At 36.7% G+C, this 25,555-nt stretch overlaps 2 protein-coding genes across 4 annotated transcripts; both read right to left on the bottom strand.

Annotated features, from left to right (window-relative positions):
* Positions 1-347: 347 nt before the first annotated feature.
* LOC112742271 (uncharacterized) lies at positions 348-3,047 on the bottom strand. The gene is made up of 5 exons (XM_025791508.1): positions 2,929-3,047; positions 1,672-2,269; positions 1,336-1,541; positions 879-1,170; positions 348-641 (listed from the first exon to the last, which is right to left on the bottom strand). Exons 1-5 carry the CDS (start codon positions 3,045-3,047, stop codon positions 348-350), a joined length of 1,509 nt encoding a protein of 502 aa, XP_025647293.1.
* An 18,966-nt stretch (positions 3,048-22,013) lies between these two features.
* On the bottom strand, positions 22,014-25,349 carry LOC112741612 (uncharacterized). 3 transcript variants are annotated; one of them, XM_025790629.3, is made up of 8 exons: positions 24,855-25,349; positions 24,313-24,543; positions 24,079-24,189; positions 23,841-23,909; positions 23,589-23,720; positions 22,981-23,058; positions 22,688-22,822; positions 22,014-22,565 (listed from the first exon to the last, which is right to left on the bottom strand). In XM_025790629.3, the coding sequence occupies exons 2-8, from the start codon at positions 24,508-24,510 to the stop codon at positions 22,377-22,379; spliced, it is 912 nt and encodes a 303-aa protein (XP_025646414.1). In that variant the 5' UTR covers positions 24,511-24,543; positions 24,855-25,349; the 3' UTR covers positions 22,014-22,376. The 3 variants fall into 3 exon arrangements, with proteins under 3 accessions (XP_025646414.1, XP_025646413.1, XP_025646415.1); XM_025790628.3 differs by lacking the exon at positions 24,855-25,349 and adding an exon at positions 24,630-24,762; XM_025790630.3 differs by lacking the exon at positions 24,855-25,349 and adding an exon at positions 24,614-24,701.
* Between the last annotated feature and the right edge of the window lie 206 nt (positions 25,350-25,555).

Genomic DNA, 25,555 nt, shown 5'->3' on the forward strand with positions numbered 1-25,555 from the left:
GACAGCGAGGAAGTAGTTGTGGTGTAGTTAGTTTTCTCTGTGTATCAGTTATCTTTCATCAAGTATACTTTAACTATTTATGTATGACTAAAATTTCCTAAGTACTAACTAAGTATTGTATGTTTCAGTTGAATTTCCTAAATTTCATTAAACAATTATACGTATGATGAGTTTGCATGTGAATCTTTACTTGGACATAGGTTACAATGATTCAATTATCATAAAGTACATTGGCACAAGTTACAATGATTCAATTATCATAAGGTACATGTACATAAGGTTACAATGATTCAATTATCATAAAGTACACGTACATAAGTTACATTTTTTTCAAATATCATATGAATCTATTGCGCATTATGGTCAGTACCTGGACCACCTCCCTGAGGGCATCTACTACGACTGTGTCCCTCAGCCCCACATTGCCTACATCGCCTTGGACGACGTAACATCTGTGTGACCATCTCATTCAAGAAGCGCGTCATCCTGGGGCGACCTTTGGAAACGTGTCTCAGATACGGATTCGGTACGAATCGAGGACCATTATAAGAAGGCCACATAGTTGGATTCCCGAGTGGCCTAAACCTAGCCCGATAAACGCGTCTAACTTGGTCCATCTTAAAAACATCATGCACATACACCTGCCAATCTAGTCATTGATTTGCACAACATGCAAACACATGCCGACAAGGAATCCGATCCACCTGGAACTCATCACAGTCACATCGTTGACGACGGAGGTCAACAGTATACTCCACTCCACTTGGCATCTCGCGCACTTCAAAGACCTCATTCTGCCTGTCGAAGCAATTAACCTAAATGTATCCTGATGCAAGTTGATTTGCATGAATTTTGGAGGTCACATGCTCAGAAAAAACATGGCCAGCATTGATCCTAGCCTCTGCCTCGGCTCTTTTTCGTGTGAACAACTCATTAAGTCTGTAGAATGTTGCTTTCACAAGTGCAGTGATGGGGAGATTGCGTGCACTTTTCAAGACTGAGTTGATGCATTCCACTAGATTAGTCGTCATGTGACCCCATCGGTAACCACTGTCGAATGCCAACACATACTGTTCACGGGGTATACGGTCTAACCAGTTAGTGTACGCCTCACCCCGCTCTCTCAAACGCTGGTACCACACTTCATACTCGCGAACCGTCCTCGAATATCTTGCACAATATCAGATACCAGACAAAAGATAAGGTTCACGAAGTTTATATTTATCGCAACTATGTTAATAACGAACTTTGAAGAACTTAATGTTATCTATATTGACGACAAGCTTTTGAAGATACGGTGCCTTAAATTTTCTCAGAAAGTTTGACTCTATATGCCTGATGCAAAACATGTGAAAAGCTTTAGGAGGTGACCAAGCTCCGTTACTGCGTTCCACAATGGAATCATGTCGGTCTGATATAAGTCTGACACCATCCCGAGTCACAACATGTTGACGCAGGTTACTAAGAAAAAAGTGCCACGCATCAGAAGTCTCTTCCTCGACAATAGCAAATGCAATCGGGACGATATTGTTGTTACCATCCTGGGAAACGGCCACTAACAAGAACCCTTATACTTTCCATATAATGAGTCCCGTCCACCTGGACAACTGGCTTACAATGTCTGAATGCTCTAATGCAGGGATAATAGCTCCAGAAGACTCGATGCAATACCCGGATATCAGTTACCAAGTCATCCCCTTGATATGCAGGCATAGTCTCAAAATGTACAACAGCTGACGACTCCTTATGACACATGGTCTCGAACCATATGGGCAACGCTTCGTACGGTGCTTCCCAACCTCCAAATATTTTCTCAACTGACTTTTGCTTAGCCAACCAAGTTTTCCGATAACTGACGGTGTAGTTGAACTTCGACTGCACTTCAGCAATAACTGATTTTACCTTTAACGAGGGGTCAGCCTCAACCAACGGCTTTATGGCTTCTACAATTGTATTTGAATCCAGCTTCGAATGATCCTGAGAAATGGTTGCTCTGGTACAAGTGTGACTGCTGTTGTACCTCCTAATAACCCAACAGTACTTTCTGCTGATCATGCTAACTCTGATAAGCCAATCACACCCTGACCCGTACTGTGTACACTTCGCATAAAATGTCAACGACTCCGATTCGTACACCTGGTAGTCTACACTTCTTCGGAGGGTATACTCCTTCATCGCCTTAATAACAGCTTTCCTAGAACTGAATTCTATCCCCACAGCGAATTCACCATCTGCGACAAAAGAAACTTCTGCCAGGACGGCAGCCATACTATAAGTATTTAATAAACGATTGTGTAATGACCAAAATTAAAAGTAAATCAATACTAAAAATAAATATTATAACAAATACTCATTAATAAATCCTAATTAACTAAATAACTAAATATATACAAATTAAGTAAATCACTAAAAATAAATAGTAATCGCCTAAATAACTAAAAATAAATACTATCACAAATACTAATGAATAAATCCTAATTAACTAAATAACTAAATTAATACAAATTAACTAAATAACTGAAAATAAATACCAATACCCTAAATAACTTCATAAATACCATAATAAATACTTATTAGTAAATCCTAATTAACTAAATAACTAAATAAATACAAACTAACTAAATAACTAAAAACAAATACCAATCGCCTAAATAATTTCATAAATACTATAATAAATACAATAATAAATGCTTATTAGTAAATCCTAATTAACTAAATAACTAAATAAATACAATTTAACTAAGAGTAAAGCTAGGGAACAAAAAGCCAATCAGCCAAAATCCAGCCAAATGTGCCTGGGCTGGGACCCAAAAGCCCAAACCACATCCAGCACCATCCAAAAAATGACCCAGGGTAAACCATATTCACCGTCACTAAAAACCCTACTTCCTTTTCACCGTTTTACCACAGAATTTAAAAAGCATCTACATCCCACGCCACGCCTCTGAAACCATCACGCAACCCTCCTCCACTGAAGCTACCTGCGCGCAACCTTCTTCCCTCACTTCTCCAGCCGCTTCAACGCCGCGCCGAGCCTCTCCGACCATTGCGCCTCCAAACTCGCAACAAGAGCGACGCCGCTTTGCCGTTGCATGTGGGTTTTCCTGGCGCCGCCAAAACTTCCTGGTGCACCTGCGTCGTCCGGTGATTTTAACCTCGACTCCTCCAGCCTGGAATTCCTCGGTTTGGCTCACTAATTGGTAAGTATGGTAGATGTTTCCTTTGACTTCATATGCATGTCTTGAAAAGGGAATTAGAGAGTGTTTTGTTGTAGTGGTTCGTGTGAGTTCTAATTTGATGGATGTTCTTTTCCAGGTTGAACGGATCAGGTAACACAATTTTGGGTTATCACTGGTTCTTGGCAAAATATTGCAGCTGCATGTGTTTCCTGTTTTTGGAGTTTTGCAAAATCAATAAACAAGTAAGTATGTTTATTGATTGCTAATTGAATTTGGGTGGATTCTAATTAGATATGGGATGTTGTTGATGTTTTGTTCGAATGTTGCTTATTGGTAGAGTTTGGATGATGCTTTTATCTGGGTTGGATGTTGTAATTATAGTTGTTAGAGGCTAGATGTTTTTGTTCTGCTATATGATTTAGATACTATGAATGGTGTTCATATGAGATATTCTTTAATATTGCTAAATTAGGGGACGTTTCTATTAAAAAATTGAAACTTGAAGGTACTAAAAAGTGTAAAGGCTCTCAGGTGCTGTTCTTGTTCAATCAAAACCTTCTTTTCCACTTTTTTTCTGAAAAGAACAGTTTGCTTCTCAGAGGCTGAAGGAACTTAATTGGTGGGAGTTGAGCTATTTATTGTGAGGAGCAAATTACTGAAAGAACAGATCGGATATCATTTTGATGCTTTGCCATATCTCAATATAACGTTATAAAGAGGGAGGGAATGAGTTTAATTCTATGCTATAATAGTTTTAAGAGTTTTATATTATCAACTTATCAGATTATTGTGTGTTAGATTTTTAAATTAATAAGTGGTTTTAATTTTATCAAATACCTTGTTTGATGTCTTAGGTGTCTAGAAAGCACATAATAGGGAACGTGTCCTATAGGAGACTCAGGATAGCTCAAGCTTATAATTGATGTTTGAGTTTGTAGTTCCTCGTAACACATGCCTCCACAATTACAGTCGTCCAAATTAATTAAAGTCACGCTACATAATTTATGGGGCCAAATTTAATTTGAAATTAAATGTGGGGTTGATTGTTGAAACAGAATAAAATGAACTTAAATTTGAGTTTACATTAGAGATAATTAATGAAATGAGATCAATTTTATTATAAATAGGGTGTTTTTTCTTTGTTTCAGATTTTTGACAAGCTCTTGAAAGTATGGTTTTTTATTATGATTTCTTCTGATTTGTCATAAGATGGTGATGTTTTGTTGCATCATGTTTCAATTATGAAGGGGATGAAAAAAGAGTTTCTTTCTCTCCATCTCTGTATGTTTATGGAAATAATTTATTATATGTAATGACTGTAAATTGGCTGCTAAAATTGTTGTTGTTTTCCTATATGCAGTTTTGAGGGGCTGTTTCTTGTGGACCTCAGCAGGATTAACTCGAAGTAAAACCCAAGCAAAATGGGGAAAAAGGTAAAATGATTTCTAGCATTCACTTTTTTACCATTCAGGCATTATCTTATGTGTGACTTACAACTAGTGTAACAATTAGCAGAAATTGTTAGAGTCCCATTGCTCGCCCAGCTACATACATGACATGATGAGCACGCTGTCAAAAAATAATTCCGTTGAGAAGCTTGCCGAGATTGATCTTATTGGCTTCGGATTCTTGAGGCTTGTTCCAAATTGGTCGGTAAAGCAAGCCATCATGGTTCACCTAGCTGAGTCATACCAAGTTAAGCCGAGAAATTTTATACTCGACATTGGCAACATCCGCCTGAATGCCGAGTTAATCGGGAAGGTTTTTGGCATTCCGTCGGGAGGTAACTTATGCTACCTTGTTTACCTAGTCCTACGTAGGCGTGCTGGTGTAAATATGTTTGATTATGCATACATATTAACATGGAATAACACATGAACATATTGCAGGGGATCCATTTCCAGCACTGGATGAGAGTAATCTGTCCCATGTCGCCATCAAAAATCGGTTCCATAGACGGAGCATAACCAAGCTCCGGGATTTAGTCTACAGTTGTCGAATGGCGACAGAGTCAGATAGGATGGAGTTTAGGAGATATTTCATACTGGTAGTGATGAAGATGTTCCTGTGCCCCACCACTCAATAGGTACTTTCTCCATGGCACATCTATCCCGTGTTAGATGTTTCTGATCCACGGAGATTCAATTGCCCGTTGGAGATTCTGAAGTGGTTCAACACAGCAGTCGAGAAGTATAAGATGAAAGGGAACAAAACGTGTGAAGGCTGCATGTTCGTCATGCTGGTAGGACACAATGACCATTAATAAATTATGTTTGCCTTTTTTTTATGAATATCATAAATTGTATAAAATTAATTTCCTATACATTAGTTTGGAGAGCTCAGGACCTAGTATTGTTATTTGTATGTGATATACTGATATGTTGCTGAATTACTTGAATCATTGTTCACTAATTTTAGATGGTTTCGTGTATGATTTCATCTGAATGTTTCTTGTGACAAGTTCTATGTCCCGTTGCAATATACCGAATCATTGCGAGCCTTATACAATCTTGAACCATATCTTATGCTAACTGTTCAACTTAAGAGTATATTCAGCGTGGTTTTTCGTCATGTATAACTTAAATTGGGTCCATCCTCTGTGTAGATACTCTATTTTCAGCGTCTGCAATACGGTGTGCTTGACAACTCTCTTGAGCATGAGCCATGGCTCGATGTGTGGACCTCGGAGAGACTTGAAAAGCAGGCGCAATATATTCTATCCGAGGTACTCGTTTCTATCTCATAATCGGTTAATTTATGCCGTTATGTAAGTCGGAGCTCAATAGACAAACTAAAATGAATTACGTTTTTCAATTTCACAACTAAATCATTAGTTTTTATGTTTTCTTCTTTCTTGTCAGTTGTGCTAGGCAGATGTCGTTGATCCCGTGTGTTTGAGATTTTTTTATTTTTTATTTTTTTATTTTTCGGTTTTCGATTTTTGGTATGGTGGTGCTTTGGGGGTTGATTAAAACCATTGCTTCTCTTCGTTTCTTAATTCAGGGGCGCCTTTTGACTAGACATGGGGGAGGTGACGACATAAAGGGCCGGTCACCACAAGCTGCCAGGAGGAAACCAGGGAAAAAGGAACCACAGAAGCGTCGGCAAAAGGAATCGGTGCTTCCAAGGGTAATCACACTTTACTGCTTTAGCATGCTAACTAGCTTACTTCGCCATTGTTAATTTGGTTCATGCTCTTGCTTCAAACAGGGGAGGTCAGTCGGTGGAGAGAGTAAGCAGGTTTCAAAGGAAAGACGACCAAGGGGACGTACATCATCTCCACCTCCAACAACGAGAAGTTCATGGCACACCGAACAATCAGAAACTAGCCCGAGGGTGAGTATACGATTACTGTTGTCTACGGTTTAAATAATCGACTAGCTTTGATTACGTGTACTAGGTTCATTTGAATGTACTTGGATGTTTCTTTACACAACTTAATTGTTGTACGTAAAACAGCCTAACAGGGGAGCTGCACAAAAAAAGGGGGGCTGAAAAGGACCAACCACGTAGGTGCACCCCAAAAAAATCTAAGGAAAAGGATCTCCCAAGTAGCACAGATGATGATGAGGAGAATGAGCCTCTTGCCAAGCGGATGTGCCGACTCTATAATTAGGGAGTTGAAAAAAAAACCAAAGGAGGAACCAACAGAAGGCAACCTCAATCAGGACAAGGGAAGCCATGAAACACCAGTCTCTGTAGTTTCCGATGCAGGAACACTCTCCGTTGCGCTAGTGAAATATGAAGAATGGGAGTTCGACGGGCAAGTCTCCTAACCAAAACTATCTCATTTTGTGGTCTATTTTGCTTGTTAGTGAATTAGGGATTGTATCCATATACAGCTGCCATTTCTCTAACATCGGTTGAGTTACTTGCAGTAATCCCAATTTCCTATTGAACAGAGACCCCGAGAGTGAACGAATATGGAAATACTTTGAGCAACTGCAGAACACGAGGCCATTACAGGCCGTGATGCCAACCAATCCATCTTGCATGACTCCTAGCCCACCAAGCAAGCAAATCTCACTGGGCAATGCTGGGACGGAACAGAAGTATACCCAATGTACTCATATAAAGGTGCATCCACTTCTGAAAGGGCGAAAGATCGACGAGGATGATGAGGAGCGAGTGCGACGATGGGTGGCCAATGGATCGTTGGAGCAAAGGCAGGTTTTGGCGTCTTATGAGGGAAGGCAGCATCTATCTTTGGTCCGAGAGGACATCTGCTCACTGCTGCCCTGGCACTGGGTCACCAGCAACGTAAGTATAACATACTAACACATTGATATAATGAATATGTTTCTTAATATGTATAGTGGATAAAATAGATGACGCTAACGCAATTTAACCTTTTTTTATGCAGATCGTTCAGTAGATTTGTTCAACCTTTAATGATTCAGAATCGATGCGGTTTAAGAATGACTTTTACTGTATTCCTCCCGAAATTTTTTTTGGTATGCACGAATTTGCGGATTCTAATCGATAATGATTTGAGATCTGGACCTAAATAGTGCCTTTTTAACAGGAAACTGTGTTGCAGAAGAGGAACTTGGATTACTTCAGGGAGGGTCCCACCATTAGTTATGTGGGGCTGGGTCCTCACTTTGGTGATGATTCGAGATTTTTTGACAAGATAGCAGCTTCCATGCAAAAATGGGTAAGTTAATTCGCTACATGAAAAAAACTGTATGGTTCTTGTATTAGCTAACGCTTGAAGGTTGATGTTTTGGTTTAAGTACTTACAACCTGTTGTTTATTACTTGGATGTTCCTTGTGATAGGCAATAAGATGTTCCCCTTGATTGTCAATTGGATGGTTCTGAATATGGTTTTTGGTTTTCGTGTCTCAGTCACTTGAATTTGCGTGTGCTTAATTGAGATGTCGTTGGCTTTCATTTCAATGGATGTATCGCAACACGTTCAATGTGTTAGAAATTCTGCAACTATATCTATTTGGTGACTAACTTGATCATGTAAATTTATATTGCTGTTTCCATCGTAGTGGTTTGCCTCAGTCTGTATCGATCGACATTGGTGGTTGTATTCCTTTGAGATTGCTCAAAAAAGGCTATGGGTACTGGATAGTATGAATACAGGAGTGCCTAACAATGAAAGATTAAAAGTACATGCTTATGCGGTAGATATACGACAACCAATTAGTTCGATGTTAGACTTGGTAATTGAAACTGTATGATTCCTAACGTGTTGCTGATCTCCAAGGGAGACTCATTGAAGACATGACGAAAGTCTCTATGCCCGCATATGAGCACACGGAGAACGGCCTACCTCGTTTCTATGCTAGCGTCCCACAACAGGATAACGGGTCAGTTAAATATACACCTAACAATATTCTTAATAGCACTTCACTTGATAATGATATCATGGTTGGAAGTAATATTCTGTGTTTGTACATGTAGCTGTGATTGTGGTGTATTCGTCATCAAATTCATGCAATTTTGGGGTTTGGATAAGCCATTGCAGCATTGGGACCAGGTGAATTTAAATATGTCATAACAATTAGGTTGAAACCATTTGTAGTCAATTTCTTTCTCGTTTTTGAAATTACCCTCCAACACGTAATTGCCATGCAGGACGTTGTACAGGAGTTTAGGAAGGAGATCATGCTAGACATAGTGATGGGTCCTCATAATTCAGAAATTAGCAAGGCACTGAAGGCATTGAAAAGCAATCATGTGCACCGAAACCAGCCTAGGAAAAAGTCTAAGGCTGTGAGATCACCTTTCACAACACCGAGCACGAAGAGCATGCTGCAGCGTGTGGGGTTACCCACAAGAAAGCCGAGAAAGGGAGGAAGACAACGAAAGTAGAATTTTTTACTAGGTAGGAAAACTTAAATATAGACACCTGCGTTACTACATCTATGTTTTGCTTGTGGTAGAGTTATGTAGCTTAATATGGCATTTTCCGTCTTAAACTAGTTTCTTGTGAGCCTGATAATTCCTGTTTCGCTGCAGGTTTATCATTTCATGTTGGTGATTTTCTCAAGTTGATGGTGACAATGAATCATAAACCGCTGAGTGGATGGTGTCTTTAGTAGGGACTCGGATGTTTCTTCTCATTGTCAATTGGATGGTTCTGGATTTGTTTTATGTTTTGTCATGTTTAAAGCATTTGAACTTGTTAGTATTTCGTTGATGAGTGAGTGGCTTATGTTTTGTTAGATACTCGTTAGCAGGTTTCATATATCAATTATTTCAGGATTCACAAGCAATGTTTTTCCAAGTTAGTGATGTCACTAATTCATTAAGCAAGTCATTGCACATTGATAATATTGAGTGAACTCTGATCGGTGTATATAACCCTTTTGGTCATGTCTATGCCTAAGTGGCAATGCTGTCCATTAACTCTCGTGGTGTTAACTAAATGGAGGTGTTCTTTATTTTTTTTGTCATTTTTTTTAATGCTCAAATTCTGAAGTTGCTGGAAATTAACGCATTGCACGGACTTCGGTCGTGATCAGGCCACAGTAGGTGTGATCTTAAGTGGATGGTGTCTTTGTTAGGGACTCGGATATTTCTTCTCATTGTAAATTGGATGGTTCTGGATTTGTTTTATGTTTTGTCATGTTTAAAGCATTTGAACTTGTTAGTATTTCGTTGATGAGTGAGTGGCTCATGTTTTGTTAGATACTCGTCAGCAGGTTTCATATATCAATTATTTCAAGATTCTCAAGCAATGTTTTTCCAAGTTAGTGATTTCACTAGTTCATTAAGCAAGTCATTGCACATTAATAATATTGAGTGAACTCTGATCGGTGTATATAACCCATTTGGTCATGTCTATGCTTAAGTGGCACTTCTGTTCATTAACTCGCGTGGTGTTAACTAATTGGAGGTGTTCTTTATTTTTTTTATCATTGTTTTCTATTGGTGGAATTGTGAAGTTGCTGGTAATTAACGCATTGCACGGACTTCGATCGTGATCAGGCTACAGTAGGTAGGATTTTAGGTGGATGGTGTCTTTGGTAGGGACTCGGATGTTTCTTCTCATTGTAAATTAGATGGTTTTGTATATAATTTCTTTGTTTCGTGCGTTACGCATTAGCGACTGCGTGCACTGCACTGAGATATCAATGCGTTTTGTTAATTTTTTTTTTGGTTTTAAATTCTCTTGGTCCGTTTTCACGGCAAATTTAAACCATTTATCAATCGTGATTTTTATTGTCTTATCTTTTGTTTCATTGAAAAGATTACAATAAAACATGATAACCATTGGTGACAAAACAGAAAAGGGAATAGTTTATTAAGTTGTATGTAAAGAATGACACCAAACTCAAACCAAGAAACCTATCTATATATGCCTAAAGGAATTCAACAGGTGCATGAATCCGCCACCTTCCGATGAGTTCCACATAGTAGAATCCTCAAATCTTTTATTAAGGGACCCATGATGATCATTATCTGACGGAAGGTCAACCTCATCCTACAAGATGCACAACACAAACAGAACAACATACATTAATCAAGAACACCATTGATATATAAAAATTTAAAATATAAGCCGCAGATAACACATACCGGGTGTGATTTCCTATTCCTTTTTTGCATTGATTTCTTAATTGACTTGTCCAACTCTTCTCCAAGTCTCTTACCCTTAGGCCGTCCTTTGGTTTTGACTCTTGAGGGTCCCTGTATGTCATGTACAATCGCACCGCTTGTGCTCTGTGTGGGCACGGTATTCTGAGACACAGCAACAGTAGTGGAACACATGCTGGCACGGTAATCAATCAGCTTGGACTTTGCATCCCAAAGGGCAGCTCACAAGATGGTTGCTTCCTCATCACAAGCAACAAACTCCTGCGCAACCTTATAGAAATCTGAACACATATGCCTGAACAAGTTGTTGCTTTCATCACTCCGAGCCACGTCATGGCTACTCTTGATGTAAGTGTGCTTGCAGATGACATTCTTACTCCATCGAGGAAGAACATAGCAGCTCGGTACTATGTCAACTCTGTAGTATGACCAGACCACAAGGGTGTGGCAACATAATATACCAGCGGATTCAAACTTGTTGCACTCGTACTGACCCTTTCGACTCAAAGGGTCAAAGTCGACCCTGAAAGTATGGTAGACCGGCTTCCCCCATAATACCTTCTGCTCGTCCACTGTAATAGAAATTGTATCTCCCTTTTGTTCAATTGATCGAACCACGCAATCAGTTTTTTTTCTTACCTCCAGTTGAAGAATCCTGAACATACTACTGGTGTATTCCTGCTGAAACTGTCTCTCAATGCCGGTGCTCCCTATACATGGGATGACCCCTTTCGAGTCCGCAGCATCATCTTCCAGCTCCTTTTGTTCCTTGGTTCCAAGGACATTGTCGTATTCATGGACGAACTGAACCAACCCACTCTTGCAATGCAGGTATCCACCATAAAATGCGTGCATACTTTCACTACGTTGTGTACTCCTCATGCCTGCCCAAAATTCACTCTTGAAAAATATTGGAACCCACTTTCGTCGATTCGCGTAAAGGTCTGACAAAAAAACAAATGCATAAGAACATCCAGACACACTACAAGAAAAAACATCTGTTTATATACTGAAAGGTACATCCACTGTCGTTAGAGGTGGAAAACTCAGCTACATTTCTTATAAAAACAATAGGAACGGAATCAAGGTGGCACAAATAACATGAGGTGAATAAATAGACAACTAGAAACTAACAGACGGGATTTATTTTAACATCACCTACCTGCTAACCATCTGTTTTGGCCTAACTTAAACTGTTTGATGAAACCAGCCCAATCAGACTCGAATGATTCAGTCGAAGGAGAATTCCACACAATTCATCATTGCATTCAGTTCTCCGTACCTAGCATATCCACCAAGCTTGAATTGTGATTTCTTCATTATGTGCCAGATGCACCATCGATGAACAGTGTCAGGTAGGACATTCCTAATAGCACCAGTCATCACCTTACACTGGTCAGTGATAATCTCCCTTGGTGCAGTCCCGACGCATCTCACCCACTACGTGAACACCCGCTCAAAACTAGGGATCTCCTCACTTCCAAGTAAAGCACAGCCAAGAAGAGTAGACTTTCCATGGTGGTTTACACCTACAAAGGATGCAAATGGCAGACCATGCCTGTGAAAAGAGCAAAAACAACTGTGAGGCAACAAGAGAAATTTAAGAAATAACTGCTCTTGCTATTCACAAATACATATACAGACCTGTTTCTTCTGTATGTGGTGTCAAACGACACCACATCTCCGTAATATTCATACGAAATCCTGCACCTTGCATCTACCCAAAGTGCACTCCTAAATTTATTGGCATCGTCAACATCTATTGCATAAAAGAAGTTAGGATTGATCTCCTTCATTCAAACGAAATAATTCATCATTCCCTGGAAGTTCTCATTGTCATCGGAGCATCGAAGATTCGTGTGATGTAATTTCTAACATTCTTTTCTGAAAAATCCAGGTTTGCAGACCCACCAACCTCGTTTGCCAGTGCTAGATACGTCTTGTTGGGTCTTATTCCAGTCTCGTCGTTATCCGTAATGACACACTTAGCATGCATGGTCAGCTCCCGGTACTCATGATAGTGGACAGCTTTCTCAGCCGAACAGGGGTGAGAATGCCTCAGTTCTAATCTAGACACAACCCAACATTCATTCTCATTGTCCAGCACGACATACATCCTTGCTCTGCATCTCGTGGCTATAATTCTGTTTGCTCGAGTTGCTGCGTTCACCCTAGACTCTTGATAACCTTCTCGCGTGCAGTAAATAGATTGATTAACCGGTATCTTTGACTCCTTTCGCGTCTTGTCGAAATTCGTGTTCCTGATTTTAGTAACGAACACAACTTTCTTTGCATAGTTTGCATAAAATTTCTGTGCGAGAGGCAACGAACCGAAACTCATTCCTACAACTGGAATTTCCTCTTCGCCTACGCCACTATGATCCGGCAACTGTAACGTCTATACACAGAATTAAATACGAATTAAACTAGCCCTAACACAATAAGTATTTAATAGAATTTCTTAGCATACTATAATAATATCTCAAATAAATGAGCTTTTTGAATTTTAAAGAAACATCTACATAGAGTTTATAGGTTTACAAATCACAAAACACCTTTATATAGTAACCTGGGAATAATTTCAGTAAAATACTATCATGATAAATCTAGAAATGATATTTGAACTTTAAGAAAGTGTACAATCATCAATCTACTTTTTTCCTTCTATGTCATTATATGGTCTAATACCATTTGAGGATTCATAAAGCACTCACTAATAGAGTTATACTATATTGAAAATATGTGCCGAATTGATGTATCCTACCCTATGGAAGTAAGTGAAGTGTGAAATCAAAGCATATTCTCATCTCATAATAAAAACCTTGCCAAGGCATAAATACTACCAAAAAGAGCACATGTTCTTTCTTAATCAATAATACAAAATTAACACAGTGAAAAGTCTAATGTCGCTTAAGAAACATCTAATTAGCATGAACTAGAAACATCGAGATAGCACATTCAAACCTGGTGTCTGTCATCCAACTCATCCTTTCTAGTCACAACAACATCGGTAATTTCGTCGAACTTCAATTAAAGAAACCGGAAAAAAGCATTGTCAAGTTAAGAACATTCCTTAGTATATAATGAATGAGTCATATAAAAATAATCAAAGAAAATTTCATCACAAATATGGGAGTCAAGCATACTTTAATGATGGCAATTCTAATGATTTACACATGATGGGTAAGTGTTTAATTAGTAGCAATTTTTTCATCAGCTCAATATATAACCGTGCCAGAATTTTCGATAACGATATACTTTTTAAAGTAAAAAAAAAATTCTAATTAGCATGAATAACAATGCTACAAATACCACGTTGTTACAAAATTTATAACAACCAAGGAGAAGCTTATGAAACATACCTTCCGTGCTATTTGCTCTTGAATGTCTAATTCACCCACACTGAATTGTTCATCACCTCGTGTTGGATTGGTCAATGTACTAATCGATACTCCTTCAGTGGGTGAAAACGCCATGGAAGATGCTCTCTTCCGGAAGTGATCCAACGTAGCCTTGTCTTTGATTGTTTGACTAGATGAGGTTGGCGCTGCTGATGTAACCAATGCCAAACCATGCACCGTAACCGTCACGATAGGAAGTTCTAATCGGCACCGTCAATGATATCTAGAGTAACGATGAATTGCGCCACCAAAGGGAAGAGAAAGTTTGATTCGGGTTTGACCAAAGGGAAGCTGAATTTTGAATCGGGCTTAACGAGGGGTTCCGTGATCCCAGGAGTGGTTATTGGGTTTTTGAAACATATTAGTCAAGGGGTGATTTCATTTAGCACGGCAATTAATAACAAACATTAAAAATTAAATAAAATTAAATTAATTAAGATTAATGTTGTTTTATTTATTTTTTGGCTGATCCCATTTTGGTTCCACATACTTTTCCTTTAACTAAATAACTAAAAATAAATACCAATACCCTAAATAACTTCATAAATACCATAATAAATATTTATTAATAAATCCTAATTAACTAAATAACTAAATAAATACAAACTAACTAAATAACTAAAAATAAATACCAATCGCCTAAATAATTTCATAAATACTATAATAAATACTATAATAAATACTTATTAATAAATCTTAATTAACTAAATAAATACAATTTAACTAAATAACTAAAAATAAATACCAATCCCCTAAATAACTTCATAAATACTATAATAAATACTTATTAATAAATCCTAATTAACTAAATAACTAAATAAATACTGGTTAATAAATACTAATTATTTCAAAATATTTTTATCTTAAACTTGACTAAATAAACTCTTTTACAAATAATAGATTGAGTACCTGCCAAGGTTGCGAGAACCGGACCGGTCATCGAACCGGTCAAGTTACTGGTTCAATGGTTCAATGGTTCAACCGGGGTTGAACCGTGGTTGAACCGGTTTAATTAAATATAGAGTAAAATCATAAAAAATTCAATACATAATTTTAAAAATTTAAATTCAATCATTTCTAAACTAATAAAATTCAAAATTTAACAATTTCACAAAATAAATTATTCATAATTTATCATTAAAAGTCCATCACTTCACAAAATTAAAGCATTTTGTCTATGAAATTACCTAAATTGCAAGAAGTTTGAGCATTTCACTCATTTAGGTGTTTTCATAACAAAAATAACATCAACCACAAGCATGAAGAGCTACCATGAGCAATGGATAAACATGAGTTTCATAACTTAAACAAGCATCAAGAGACAACCCAAAGTGCATTATTCTTGAACAATTTGCCTAAACAAAGAGTGGTTCAAACTATATGGTAACTACAACATATAATTCAAACTCAAAGCATCACAGAGGCATTTAATCGAACATCTAGCACGCAATGTACAAATTTAGCATAAACAAACAAACTTCAGCTACAATGCTTATCCATTCAACAACTTCCACACTTAATACAGCCAAACACAATAACAAATAGAAGTAACCAAGCTTATATAAGCAAGCAAAGCATCAGCCAACCGAGAAATTTCCAATTCTCAAAACTTGCAACAAACCTAGAATCTACAAACTGAACTACCTTATTCCAACAACCTAGAATCCACTAACGAAAATAAAAAATCCAACTAAACTAATGTAGAACAAACTATAGACTGGCAGAGCGTTAATGGATTCTATTGAGGCTCCTCTGTTTGGTGAAAAATCCTCAGGAATGCCGAAGACAGAAATTATGCAAGGTAGGCAGCAGCAAATTGTTGCACACAGTATAAAGGGCATGGCATATCCGATAAAGCTGAAGGTAAGGAAGACTATACATAACCTGCACAGATAGAAACCTATATTGTTAGAAGACCTGAGAAAGTGAAAAATAAAGTGAAAATAAACTGTTTGAGCTATGACATTACCTAAGCATCAGATCCAAATCAAACACCAAAGGCAAGAAGCAATAAGAACAAAATGGCAAAAAAATAGAAAGCAAACAATGGATGAATCATAAATTACCCCTATACTCGTCACTGAAGCAAACAGAAGCAACAAAACTGGATTGAAAAATAGATTCATGAAGCACAGAAGCAGCAAAAACAGATTGAAGATTCATGAAGCAGCAAACAGAAGCAGCAAAAACAGATTGAAGATTCATGAAGCAGCAAACAGAAGCAGCAAAAACAGAGGAACTAGGAAGCATGTTCAAACAGAACAGGCGAGCTCAGAAAATCAGTCTTACCGGCGAATGAGAGGCGGGCTCGGCGAGCTGGGCGAGGAGGAGGCGGCCTCAACGCGGTGGTGGTCGCGGCTGTTGTGCAGTGGTTTCGGTGGCTAATGACGAGCGCTGCTGGGTGGCGAGTGGCGACTGAGGAGCGCTGCTGGGTGGCGACGGAGGAGCGCTCTGGAATCTGGTCTCTGGAGCTTGGTCGGCGGTGGCGCTGCTGGCCTTGGTGAATGGTGGGTGAGGGGGGAAGAAAGGGGAGGCTGGGTGCTGGGAGCTTGGGATTGCTGAGTGAGTGAGTGTCGAGTGATTAGGGTTAAGTTAGGTCTTCCGCTAGTTTCTCTTTTTTTTAAAAAAAAAAAATAGCCAAAACGACGTCGTTTTGCTTTTGAATTTCCAAACCACTGAACCGCCAAAAAACCGGACGGTTCTTCCGGTTTGCCGGTTAACCGTCGGTTCGACCGGTTTTTTAACCGGTTCTTTGCCATCCGGTTTTTTAGGTTACTCGGACCGGCTAGGTAACCGGTTCCCGGTTTTTCTGGTTGAACCGGCCAGTCCAGTCCAGTTTTCAGAACCATGGTACCTGCACTCATATAGCCCGGAAACTCTGGAGCATGCATGGCTTCCAAATCCAAAACTCGCATGAAAGATGGCTCCTCAAATGGCACCTAGTTCGCGAGTGCATTTGCCACGTCTGTCACATTCGGAGCCACAGTGTCGTCACCTTGCTCTTCATCTCCGTCTGGACCAACAACTTCATAATTGCTTTCGAACTCTTCCTCACTGTCACTATTGTAGTCTTCCCGTAAAATATTTCGATCGGCCTCAGATTGTTCGAATTCAATGTACAACTCGATGAACGATATTTGAGCATGACTTTCAATATACATTGAAAACATCTCTTGCATGCTCGCTTCATCCGTTATATATTTGGTCTGAAATTGAACGAATCCACCAAATACCCAACATGATATCTGTATAAAATACATGATATTTTTCTTGACATTTTCGAATCTATCTTCTCACAAATCACGCCTTTAAGCTCTTCAAACGAAATTGTGAAGGGAATAACATCTAACGGATCTTTACAAACAAATTTTACTCCTTCAGGCTTCTGTAACAAAATCTGACCAAAATAATACACTTTTAAAAGGACTCTATCATCCATTCCTCTCACTCACTTAAACAAAAACAGAAACTTCACCATCAACTTTTTTTCCAACCCAAGTAAATAGACACCAGACCCAGAGAAAGAAGAAGAGAAGTCGAACAAGATGAAGAAACTTGGATCTGGTCGGCTGTCTACGGTTCGCACACCTTCACAAGTATATATATATACACACACAACTCGGACCAACCGAGTTGTTTAACCTAATTCAAATATACTATATAATAATGAAAACGGACCATGCAATTTCATTTATTGTAAATTAAAAAAAATAGTCCTCATGCACAACTCGAACCCAGCGACTAGTAGAACCAAATTCGAAAAACAAATCAACGGAGAAAACGGACCATCCGATTTGATCACGGAGATATCGCACGGTCCGATTTTGTTTAAGTGAATTTCGTATCCTCCAAGCAAAACGGACCCTCCGATTTGCTTACAAAATTTTAAAAACAAAAAACTCGGAGGGTCTGATTTCTTCACATCAAATCTGAGCAAAAGGCTGTCCCACAAATTGGTGTAGCACCCCCATCTTCTATAACCCGGCACAACACCTTCACCTCTTCCATAACAAAAAAAATCAGCCAAATTTTTGCTCCACTCAATTCCGCGCTTTTTTTAAACTTAAATGCTACATGTTCCATTATTATTAGCGAATAATAAAATATTGTACTCTAATTCGGTTTCTGTAAATATTCATCAAACCCCTACTAACCATTAAATAACACTTTAAAATTTATATATTCATATATAAATAAAAATATAAAATATATAGATAAATTAATACTCCAATCAGGGATGCATCCCAAAAATATTATCATAGGAGGTTAATAACATATATAATATTAAAAAATTATGCAAAAAATTATATAATGTAAGATGTATTACAAAAATATCTAATAGAGAATATATTTTAAAATTTAAAAAATATATGTGTACTTTTTACTAACGAAGTGGTCAATTCTTTGTATCATAAAATTCATCAATAATAGAATCTGTCAAAATTTTCAGCAATTTTTTTTAATATAATTAAAAGACAATTAACAAAAAATTTATCTTTTATTTTGTTTCTAAGTTATTTTTTACAATAGTCATAACTGAAAAAAATTTCTTAGTTGTAGCAGTTAAAAGAAAAAGAATTAATACCAAATAAATAAAAAAAGACGGTCACAAAAAGAAAAAATATCTACTTTATAAGATTTAAAAAATTTTATTTAATTAAAAATATTAATAATAATATCTTTTTCAAATTTTTTTAATATTATTACTTACGTTTTAGATATTATAAATCATTAATATTTAAATTGAACTTAATTTTTATTTATATTAAACTAAATATTAAATAAATTTTTAAAAAAATTAAATCATATATAATAACTTATTATTATTAATTTTTTTTGGACCCAGGGCTCCACTCGGCCCTTAGTCTCCAATGTACTTTATATAAGCAAAAAATGTTCGATTGAAACCACTTCAGTGCATGTCACAATTCGAAACTAATTTAAGACTCCAATGTATATCGTCATAATAGTTAAATATATGCAACGCAATGCACCTCTTATAAAAGTGAAAATCTCATTGATTAATTAGTTAATTCCTTGCATCTTGATTCTCGAGGAGCATCGGTTTTGGGATAGCTTGGAGTTAGCTTAGTCAGTGCCAATTCTTCCATTACATTTATTTTAAATTTATCGAGTTTGTTACCCCTTTTTCTTTCTATTCTCCTAATTATGTTACCCCTTGTTTATGACTACACCCTTCATTAAACTTATAGAAAATGAAATAGCATAATTCTTTGATAAACATAAGTTGTAGTTACAGAGCAAATGATAGTAGAACTTCTAGAAAATGAAATAGCATAATACTTATATTCACGGCACATTCAACGTACAACTTCTAATTTATGATGAGAATAAGGTTCAGTCGCACAAACAAACACTATCAAAAACATCCACTTATTATTCCGTGAAAAAGAAAAGAGGGGAGAGTAATAAAAAGCACAATAATTTGAAAGCAAATTAAGCAAGACTGAAATTGAATTACAAATTCACACAATTTGAGGGGAACATAGTACAGAATAAAAAAAGATACAGCAATTATTGCCGCTTTTATATTTTAATGTAGAGGCTGCTGTTTGAGGAACTGTAACTGTATTTTCACATTTTGCTCGAATTCGCTTATAAATTCATAGTTGCTGTTCTGGCTTTTTTGGACGTAATGATATTATTAAAATATTATTTTATTCAGAATTTCAGATAATTAACCCCATAAGCAACTATTTCTTAATTGTGATCAATTTTCAGTGAATAGATTTGCTTTTGTTAGCAAGTATACAAAATTTGCATGATTGCTAATGTCATTTTCATTCTAATACTCCTTCAACCTTCTTATGACCAAAATAAACCTTGATGTAATTCTTGTACCTTGTCATTAATTGGGAGTACTTGTAATATTTATTTTTGGTACATTAGTAGCAAACAAATTTAAATTTAAGAAGAATTTTTGCTTATTCAAACTATTCTCTACATTAAGAAATGGGCAGCATAGTGCCGGTATCCAGTATCCACACCCTATAAGTAAGTAAAATATGTTATGAAATTTAAGACACAAATTCTGAATAGAGATGATTATGATGATCTAATGTGCTTATATAAAATTAGAGAAATAGATAATGTCATCCTTATTCTAATAATATCTTTATTTTTTTGCAAATTTATGCAAATATAGATAAAAAAAAAAAGTTACGAACTTGTTTGCGTGAAGTTTTAAGAAAAAAATTTTTTCAAATTATATTTTTTTAAAAGATCTTTTAGAAAAGTAAAAGTAATTTTATATTTAGATATCTCATACAAATTTTTTGTCTATTAATTATATTTGGGTATAACAATATAAAAATATTTATTTATTTATTTATTATGTAAAAAATATTTTTTTTAAATCTTTTTAAAAAAAATATAAATTATAACTTTTCAAAAAAATATTTTTATTTTTTTAATATTTTTATTTTTACTATTAAAAATTTGTCAAATACATTAAAAAATATATAAAAAAATTATTAAAAAAAGTTTTTTGAATCAAATTAATAGCACCTAAATAAGCACGGTGTATAATATAACATTATTAAAAATAGGAGTGCCAATGTCAATATCATTACATTAAAGTTACTCTTGTTCTCAAATGACTATTATGATTTGTTCTTTACACATTAAACAATTTACATTCCTGTACTTGTTTTAACTTCTATTTTTCATCCTAATCTATGAAGCACAGAGGATTTGTTGTGTCTGCATATTAGACATATTTCAGATACAACACTCATCTGATACAAGTATCTTTTGTATCTAATCGTGTCTTAATAAAAAATAAAAAAATATTTTCTAAACACGTTTAGATACACCTAAATACCATCACATAACTAGGGATGGCAACGGGTCCCCATGGAGGCGGGGACATGCCCCCCGCCCCCCGCCCCCGTCTCCATTATCCGTCCCCGTCCCCGCTCCGTCCCCGTAACGGGTAACGGGGGCCCCGTATCCGCCGGGGACCCGGGTCTCCGCGGATATCCACGGATTTTTATAAAAAATAATAAAAATTAAAAAAAATTAGAAAAAAATTAAAAAAATAGTGTATTGTATATAATTTAATATTTTACTTTCATCAATATCTACTTCAATATTATGAATTACATGTATAGCACTCAAATGCTTAACCAAAAATTCAAAATCAGTAAAATAATAAAAATTTCAGAATAATTATAACAAATGCTTATCCAAATCACAGTAATTATAACAGAAAAAGCAAACAAAGATAATGAAGATGATAACAAATGCTTAATTATAATCATATAAATTATACTTAACCTAACTCAATAATTATAACAAATACTTAACAAAATCATAGTACACACAAATGGGGTATTCTAGTCTTTTTACATAAACGGAGTTTAAACGGGTCTCCACGGGGCGGGGACCTCTATCCCCGTCCCCGCCCCGTTTAATATACGGGGCCCCGTCCCCCGTCCCCGCGGGTACAAAATCGTCCCCATATCCGCCCCGTGACGGGTAAATCCCCGCGGATACCCGCCCCGTTGGGGATTTTTGCCATCCCTACACATAACCTTATTTTTAATATGTATTCTTAAAACAAATTTAAAAATAATATATATTTATTAATTATTAAAACAAAAAATATTTTAAATACTTTATATAATTAAAAAAGATATTAAAAATAATTAAAAAATAATTTATATTTTAATATTAGTAAAACATCAAAATATCATTACAATTTATCTAAAAAATACATTATATTTTATATATACGCCATATTTTATAAAATTTTTAAATTCATGTGTCCGCATGTCCCGTATGATGTCGTACCATATCCGTGCATCATAGATCCTAATCAACCATGTTTCAACACAATTATATGGGAATTCAATATAGAAGACACTATAAACTAATTTTTTTAGAGAAAAAGAATTCTAAAAATAAGGAGTAAGGGGGATAAAAAGGAAAACAAACCTTTGGAGAACATCATAAGTTCATAGCACTCACTATACACCCACTCTCAACATCAAAACTGACTCATTAAGATACATGAATAGAGCAAAATTCTTGACTGTAAAATGAAACATTCCAATTGACAAGTGGTCACTTAAAGTTCTCATTTTGATTGCTTCTCTATGATCCTTCCTCTTGGCTATCACAGGCTCATTGTACATGTAACAAACTAGTGTTGAAATGCCTGCAGTTCTTCAACAATCTACAGAAATGCAGTGTAAGGCTGTAAGCTTTTGTGACTTGCTAAAGTTCAGACTTGGCTCCTTTTGTTCCCTTCTTTGAACTTGTTTTCTTTGCCCTCCACCACTGTCTTAAGCGATTGGAAACTCGGTCTGCATGTTTCTTCAGCGTCACAGTCGTATCTGTGATTCCTTTTCTGATCGTTTGTTTCCAGTCACTTTTCCCCTTTTCCTTTTCTCTCAGAACTTTTCCCTACAATATGCAGATTTCTCGATTGGTCAGCCATTGTATGACATTTTAATCAAGTGTATGTTGCCATGAATAAAATAAAGGTACATGCCATTTTTCAAGCAATATGGAAAAAGAGAAAGTACCAATTTTCCAGGAAAAGCAGCATCGCCATCATCCTCATCTTCATCTTCATCTTCGGCATCTTCATCACCAAGGTTTTTCATGTTCATTAAATCATCCCTTGAGTACATTTTCATGCCAGGTGCTCCTGGCATGCCCTGATGCAGAATTAGATACAGTGAGGACATAAGGCTATACCGGTAAAGAACTAACAGAATGCATCGAGCTAAATAAAGGACAAAGATAACCCTCCTCCTAAGATATAGCGATATACAATAAATCGTCAAAAGATATATAACATGAACAAGGGAAATACCTCCATAGATTTTAGTAGCTTTTCCATTTCAGCCTCCTTATCAGACTTAGCAACAAAAGCTTCACCAGGGATTCTGTCCTACAGAACAGAAAGGATACTCTGATTAGAGATGAAGTAGCTTTACAAAACATCAAACAATAATGGCAAGAGCATATTACACATCACACAATATGACAATATCATTGCATGAAAGAGAATCATAGTTCCCAAACTATTTACTTCAAAGAATGGATATTTCATTTGGTTGGGATTACGGAATTTGGAACCTAAGGTGTAAGGTGTGGGTAAAGTGTTGTTGATAAAAAAGTGAACTGAGAATTGCATGAAAAAAAAACCAAGGACATGAAAAAAAAATCTTGATTTTCTCATCAAGGGTTACACTTTACACTTTAATCTAGGGCAGACTATCAGCTATAAGAAATACTCCAGCTGTTCCAATGTTCTATAACCAGTAATCCCATAAGCTAGATTGAACTAGCAACATAGTTGGCATCGCTCTATAAGCACATATATACATTAATCGAAACAAAAGCGCATAGTTGGTTTTCGAAAGCGATAAGTAAACAATAAATATAAAACTCAAAGCCTCAATTTCAGATTGCCACTACCTTAGGGACAGGGGGTGGTTTGGTGCTGCATGCTTTAGTTAGGTCTCTACAAAGATATTTGTACAATGAATCAGCATCAGGCTTGGAACTATATAGATATTCAGCAACATCTGTATCCGAATACCCTATAACCTGAAAATTTGAAAATAATTCATCATAAACTTTGCCATTTCAGAACCAAAAGAAAATAAGGTGTGCAATTCATTGGCAACAAACAAATGCACCGAGCGAAAATCACACAAAGTTCCATACCTCCTGACATGCTCGCTCGATTGTCTTGCACTCAGAATTGCACTGTCCTTCAGAGTCATGCTCAACTAACTGTTAAACAATAAAAGGAAGTTGCAGACTCAATGTGCAGGTATTAAAACAAAAGCAATGTAACCACCAAAACTCTTGCTTTATTGTTATTCAATCCAAAACCCAAAAAAGATTGCATGAACCACACACAATCATCAAATAAATGCAAAAATTGAACCTCCATTCTTACCTCAAGCCTATCTTCTTTCTCCACAATATCAATGCGCAATATCCAATCCGCTTCTACCTTCTTAAGATTACAAACGTTCTCTGTTATCTCAATGATCTCATACTCCGAGATCTAGCATCAAACACACACAAAATTATAATAAGTCCAAACAAGAACAGAACAATCTTATCAATAAAACCACTGACAGAAACACAATGAATCAATTGAAAGACATAGAAAAACAAAAAAGAAAACCTTTTTGGGAGCGATCTCAGCTTGCTTGTTCTTCACCTGCTGGTGCAACTGCTTAGCGAGAATCTCACAAACTTGGCACTTTATGTACGGAATGTCCTCTTTCCTAGCAAGCCCTGCGGGTTTTTTGAAACACTCTGAGAGTGGCAACCATGCTGAAGCCACCACTGAAACAAACACAACCCAAAACAATGTCTTCATCTTCCTCAACACGCGCTGTTCTAGAACCACCACCTGTACAGGAAATTCAAATCTTAAAAAGGTGGGAGTTTTCCACCGAACTTGACAGAATAACTGAACTAACCGAAAAAACCCAAAACCTTGCTTCTTTTCCTAAGCATAAAAATATAGGAAAACGAAAATTCTTGGCTGTGTTACACAACGCAAAATAAAATTTTTTAGCGCATGTGATTGGTCCAGAGAAGCATAGCAACTGTGGGTCCCATTTTTCCACCAATAAGGTGCAAGGAAACACGTAGTTCTACATCATTAATCCAATATTTAAAATCTAAAATTTCCCCACAAAAGATTTAAAAAATGCCCACCTTCTTTTACACGTTGGGGTGATGGAGTCAATGCAAAACTAAACCGTCACCAAAACGAAGATGATTCTCCTCGACGACGGTTCTACCACTGACGCGACGATTCTCCCCGGGCTGGGTCGGGCACGTGACGACCACGTTCTTCTCGGCTGGGTCAGGAGCTCGACGACGATGCTGCGGTGACCTTGAGAGTGAGAGGGGGAGCGCGGCGGTAAGGGGGGAGGAGGGTGGCGGACGGCGGTGAAAGGAGAGGTGGAGAGAATCTGTGAAAGGGTTTAGGTTTTGCTGAGAAGTAGGATTGCAGACAGCAGTACTCATACCCGATCCGCCCTATCCGGTTGGGGCGGGTAATCACTCAACCTGGTGTATCCGTCCTTACTTCTTACCCGTTGGCAGCGGCAAACCCTTAAATGGAGCTCAATACCACCTGCCGAGTTTGGGGATACCGTGGAAACAAAAAAAAAACTAATAAATTTAAAAAAGATATAAACATCTTTTGTGGAATTAGAGCTTCTTGCCTCGTCTATAAATTAAGAGTTTAATTTTAATTTTATCTTATCTTTAGTAAGCTCAAAGTTGTGAACTTTTCTAATATACATAAAAAATAATTTATAAATATATCTCACGTTGAGATTTAATAATAATTATTTTTTTATATTTATCACAAATATTTTTTAAATTTATCTAATAAAATTTTAATTTCT

This window comes from Arachis hypogaea, chromosome 14, assembly GCF_003086295.3.
Source record: "Arachis hypogaea cultivar Tifrunner chromosome 14, arahy.Tifrunner.gnm2.J5K5, whole genome shotgun sequence".
In the NCBI taxonomy this organism is placed as follows: domain Eukaryota; kingdom Viridiplantae; phylum Streptophyta; class Magnoliopsida; order Fabales; family Fabaceae; genus Arachis; species Arachis hypogaea.

Coding starts and splice junctions, on each gene's coding strand:
- LOC112741612 (XM_025790628.3), bottom strand. CDS start 24,650: ATGCTTAGGAAAAGAAGCAAG. Junction 23,910..24,078: donor AGAAAGAAGATAGGCTTGAG/GTAAGAATGGAG, acceptor ATTGTTTAACAG/TTAGTTGAGCATGACTCTGA. Junction 22,566..22,687: donor CTGCTTTTCCTGGAAAATTG/GTACTTTCTCTT, acceptor TGCATATTGTAG/GGAAAAGTTCTGAGAGAAAA.
- LOC112742271 (XM_025791508.1), bottom strand. CDS start 3,047: ATGGTCGGAGAGGCTCGGCGCGGCGTTGAAGCGGCTGGAGAAGTGAGG. Junction 2,270..2,928: donor TCAGAGGCGTGGCGTGGGAT/GTAGATGCTTTT, acceptor AAATACTTATAG/TATGGCTGCCGTCCTGGCAG. Junction 642..878: donor CTAGGATCAATGCTGGCCAT/GTTTTTTCTGAG, acceptor CTAGATTGGCAG/GTGTATGTGCATGATGTTTT.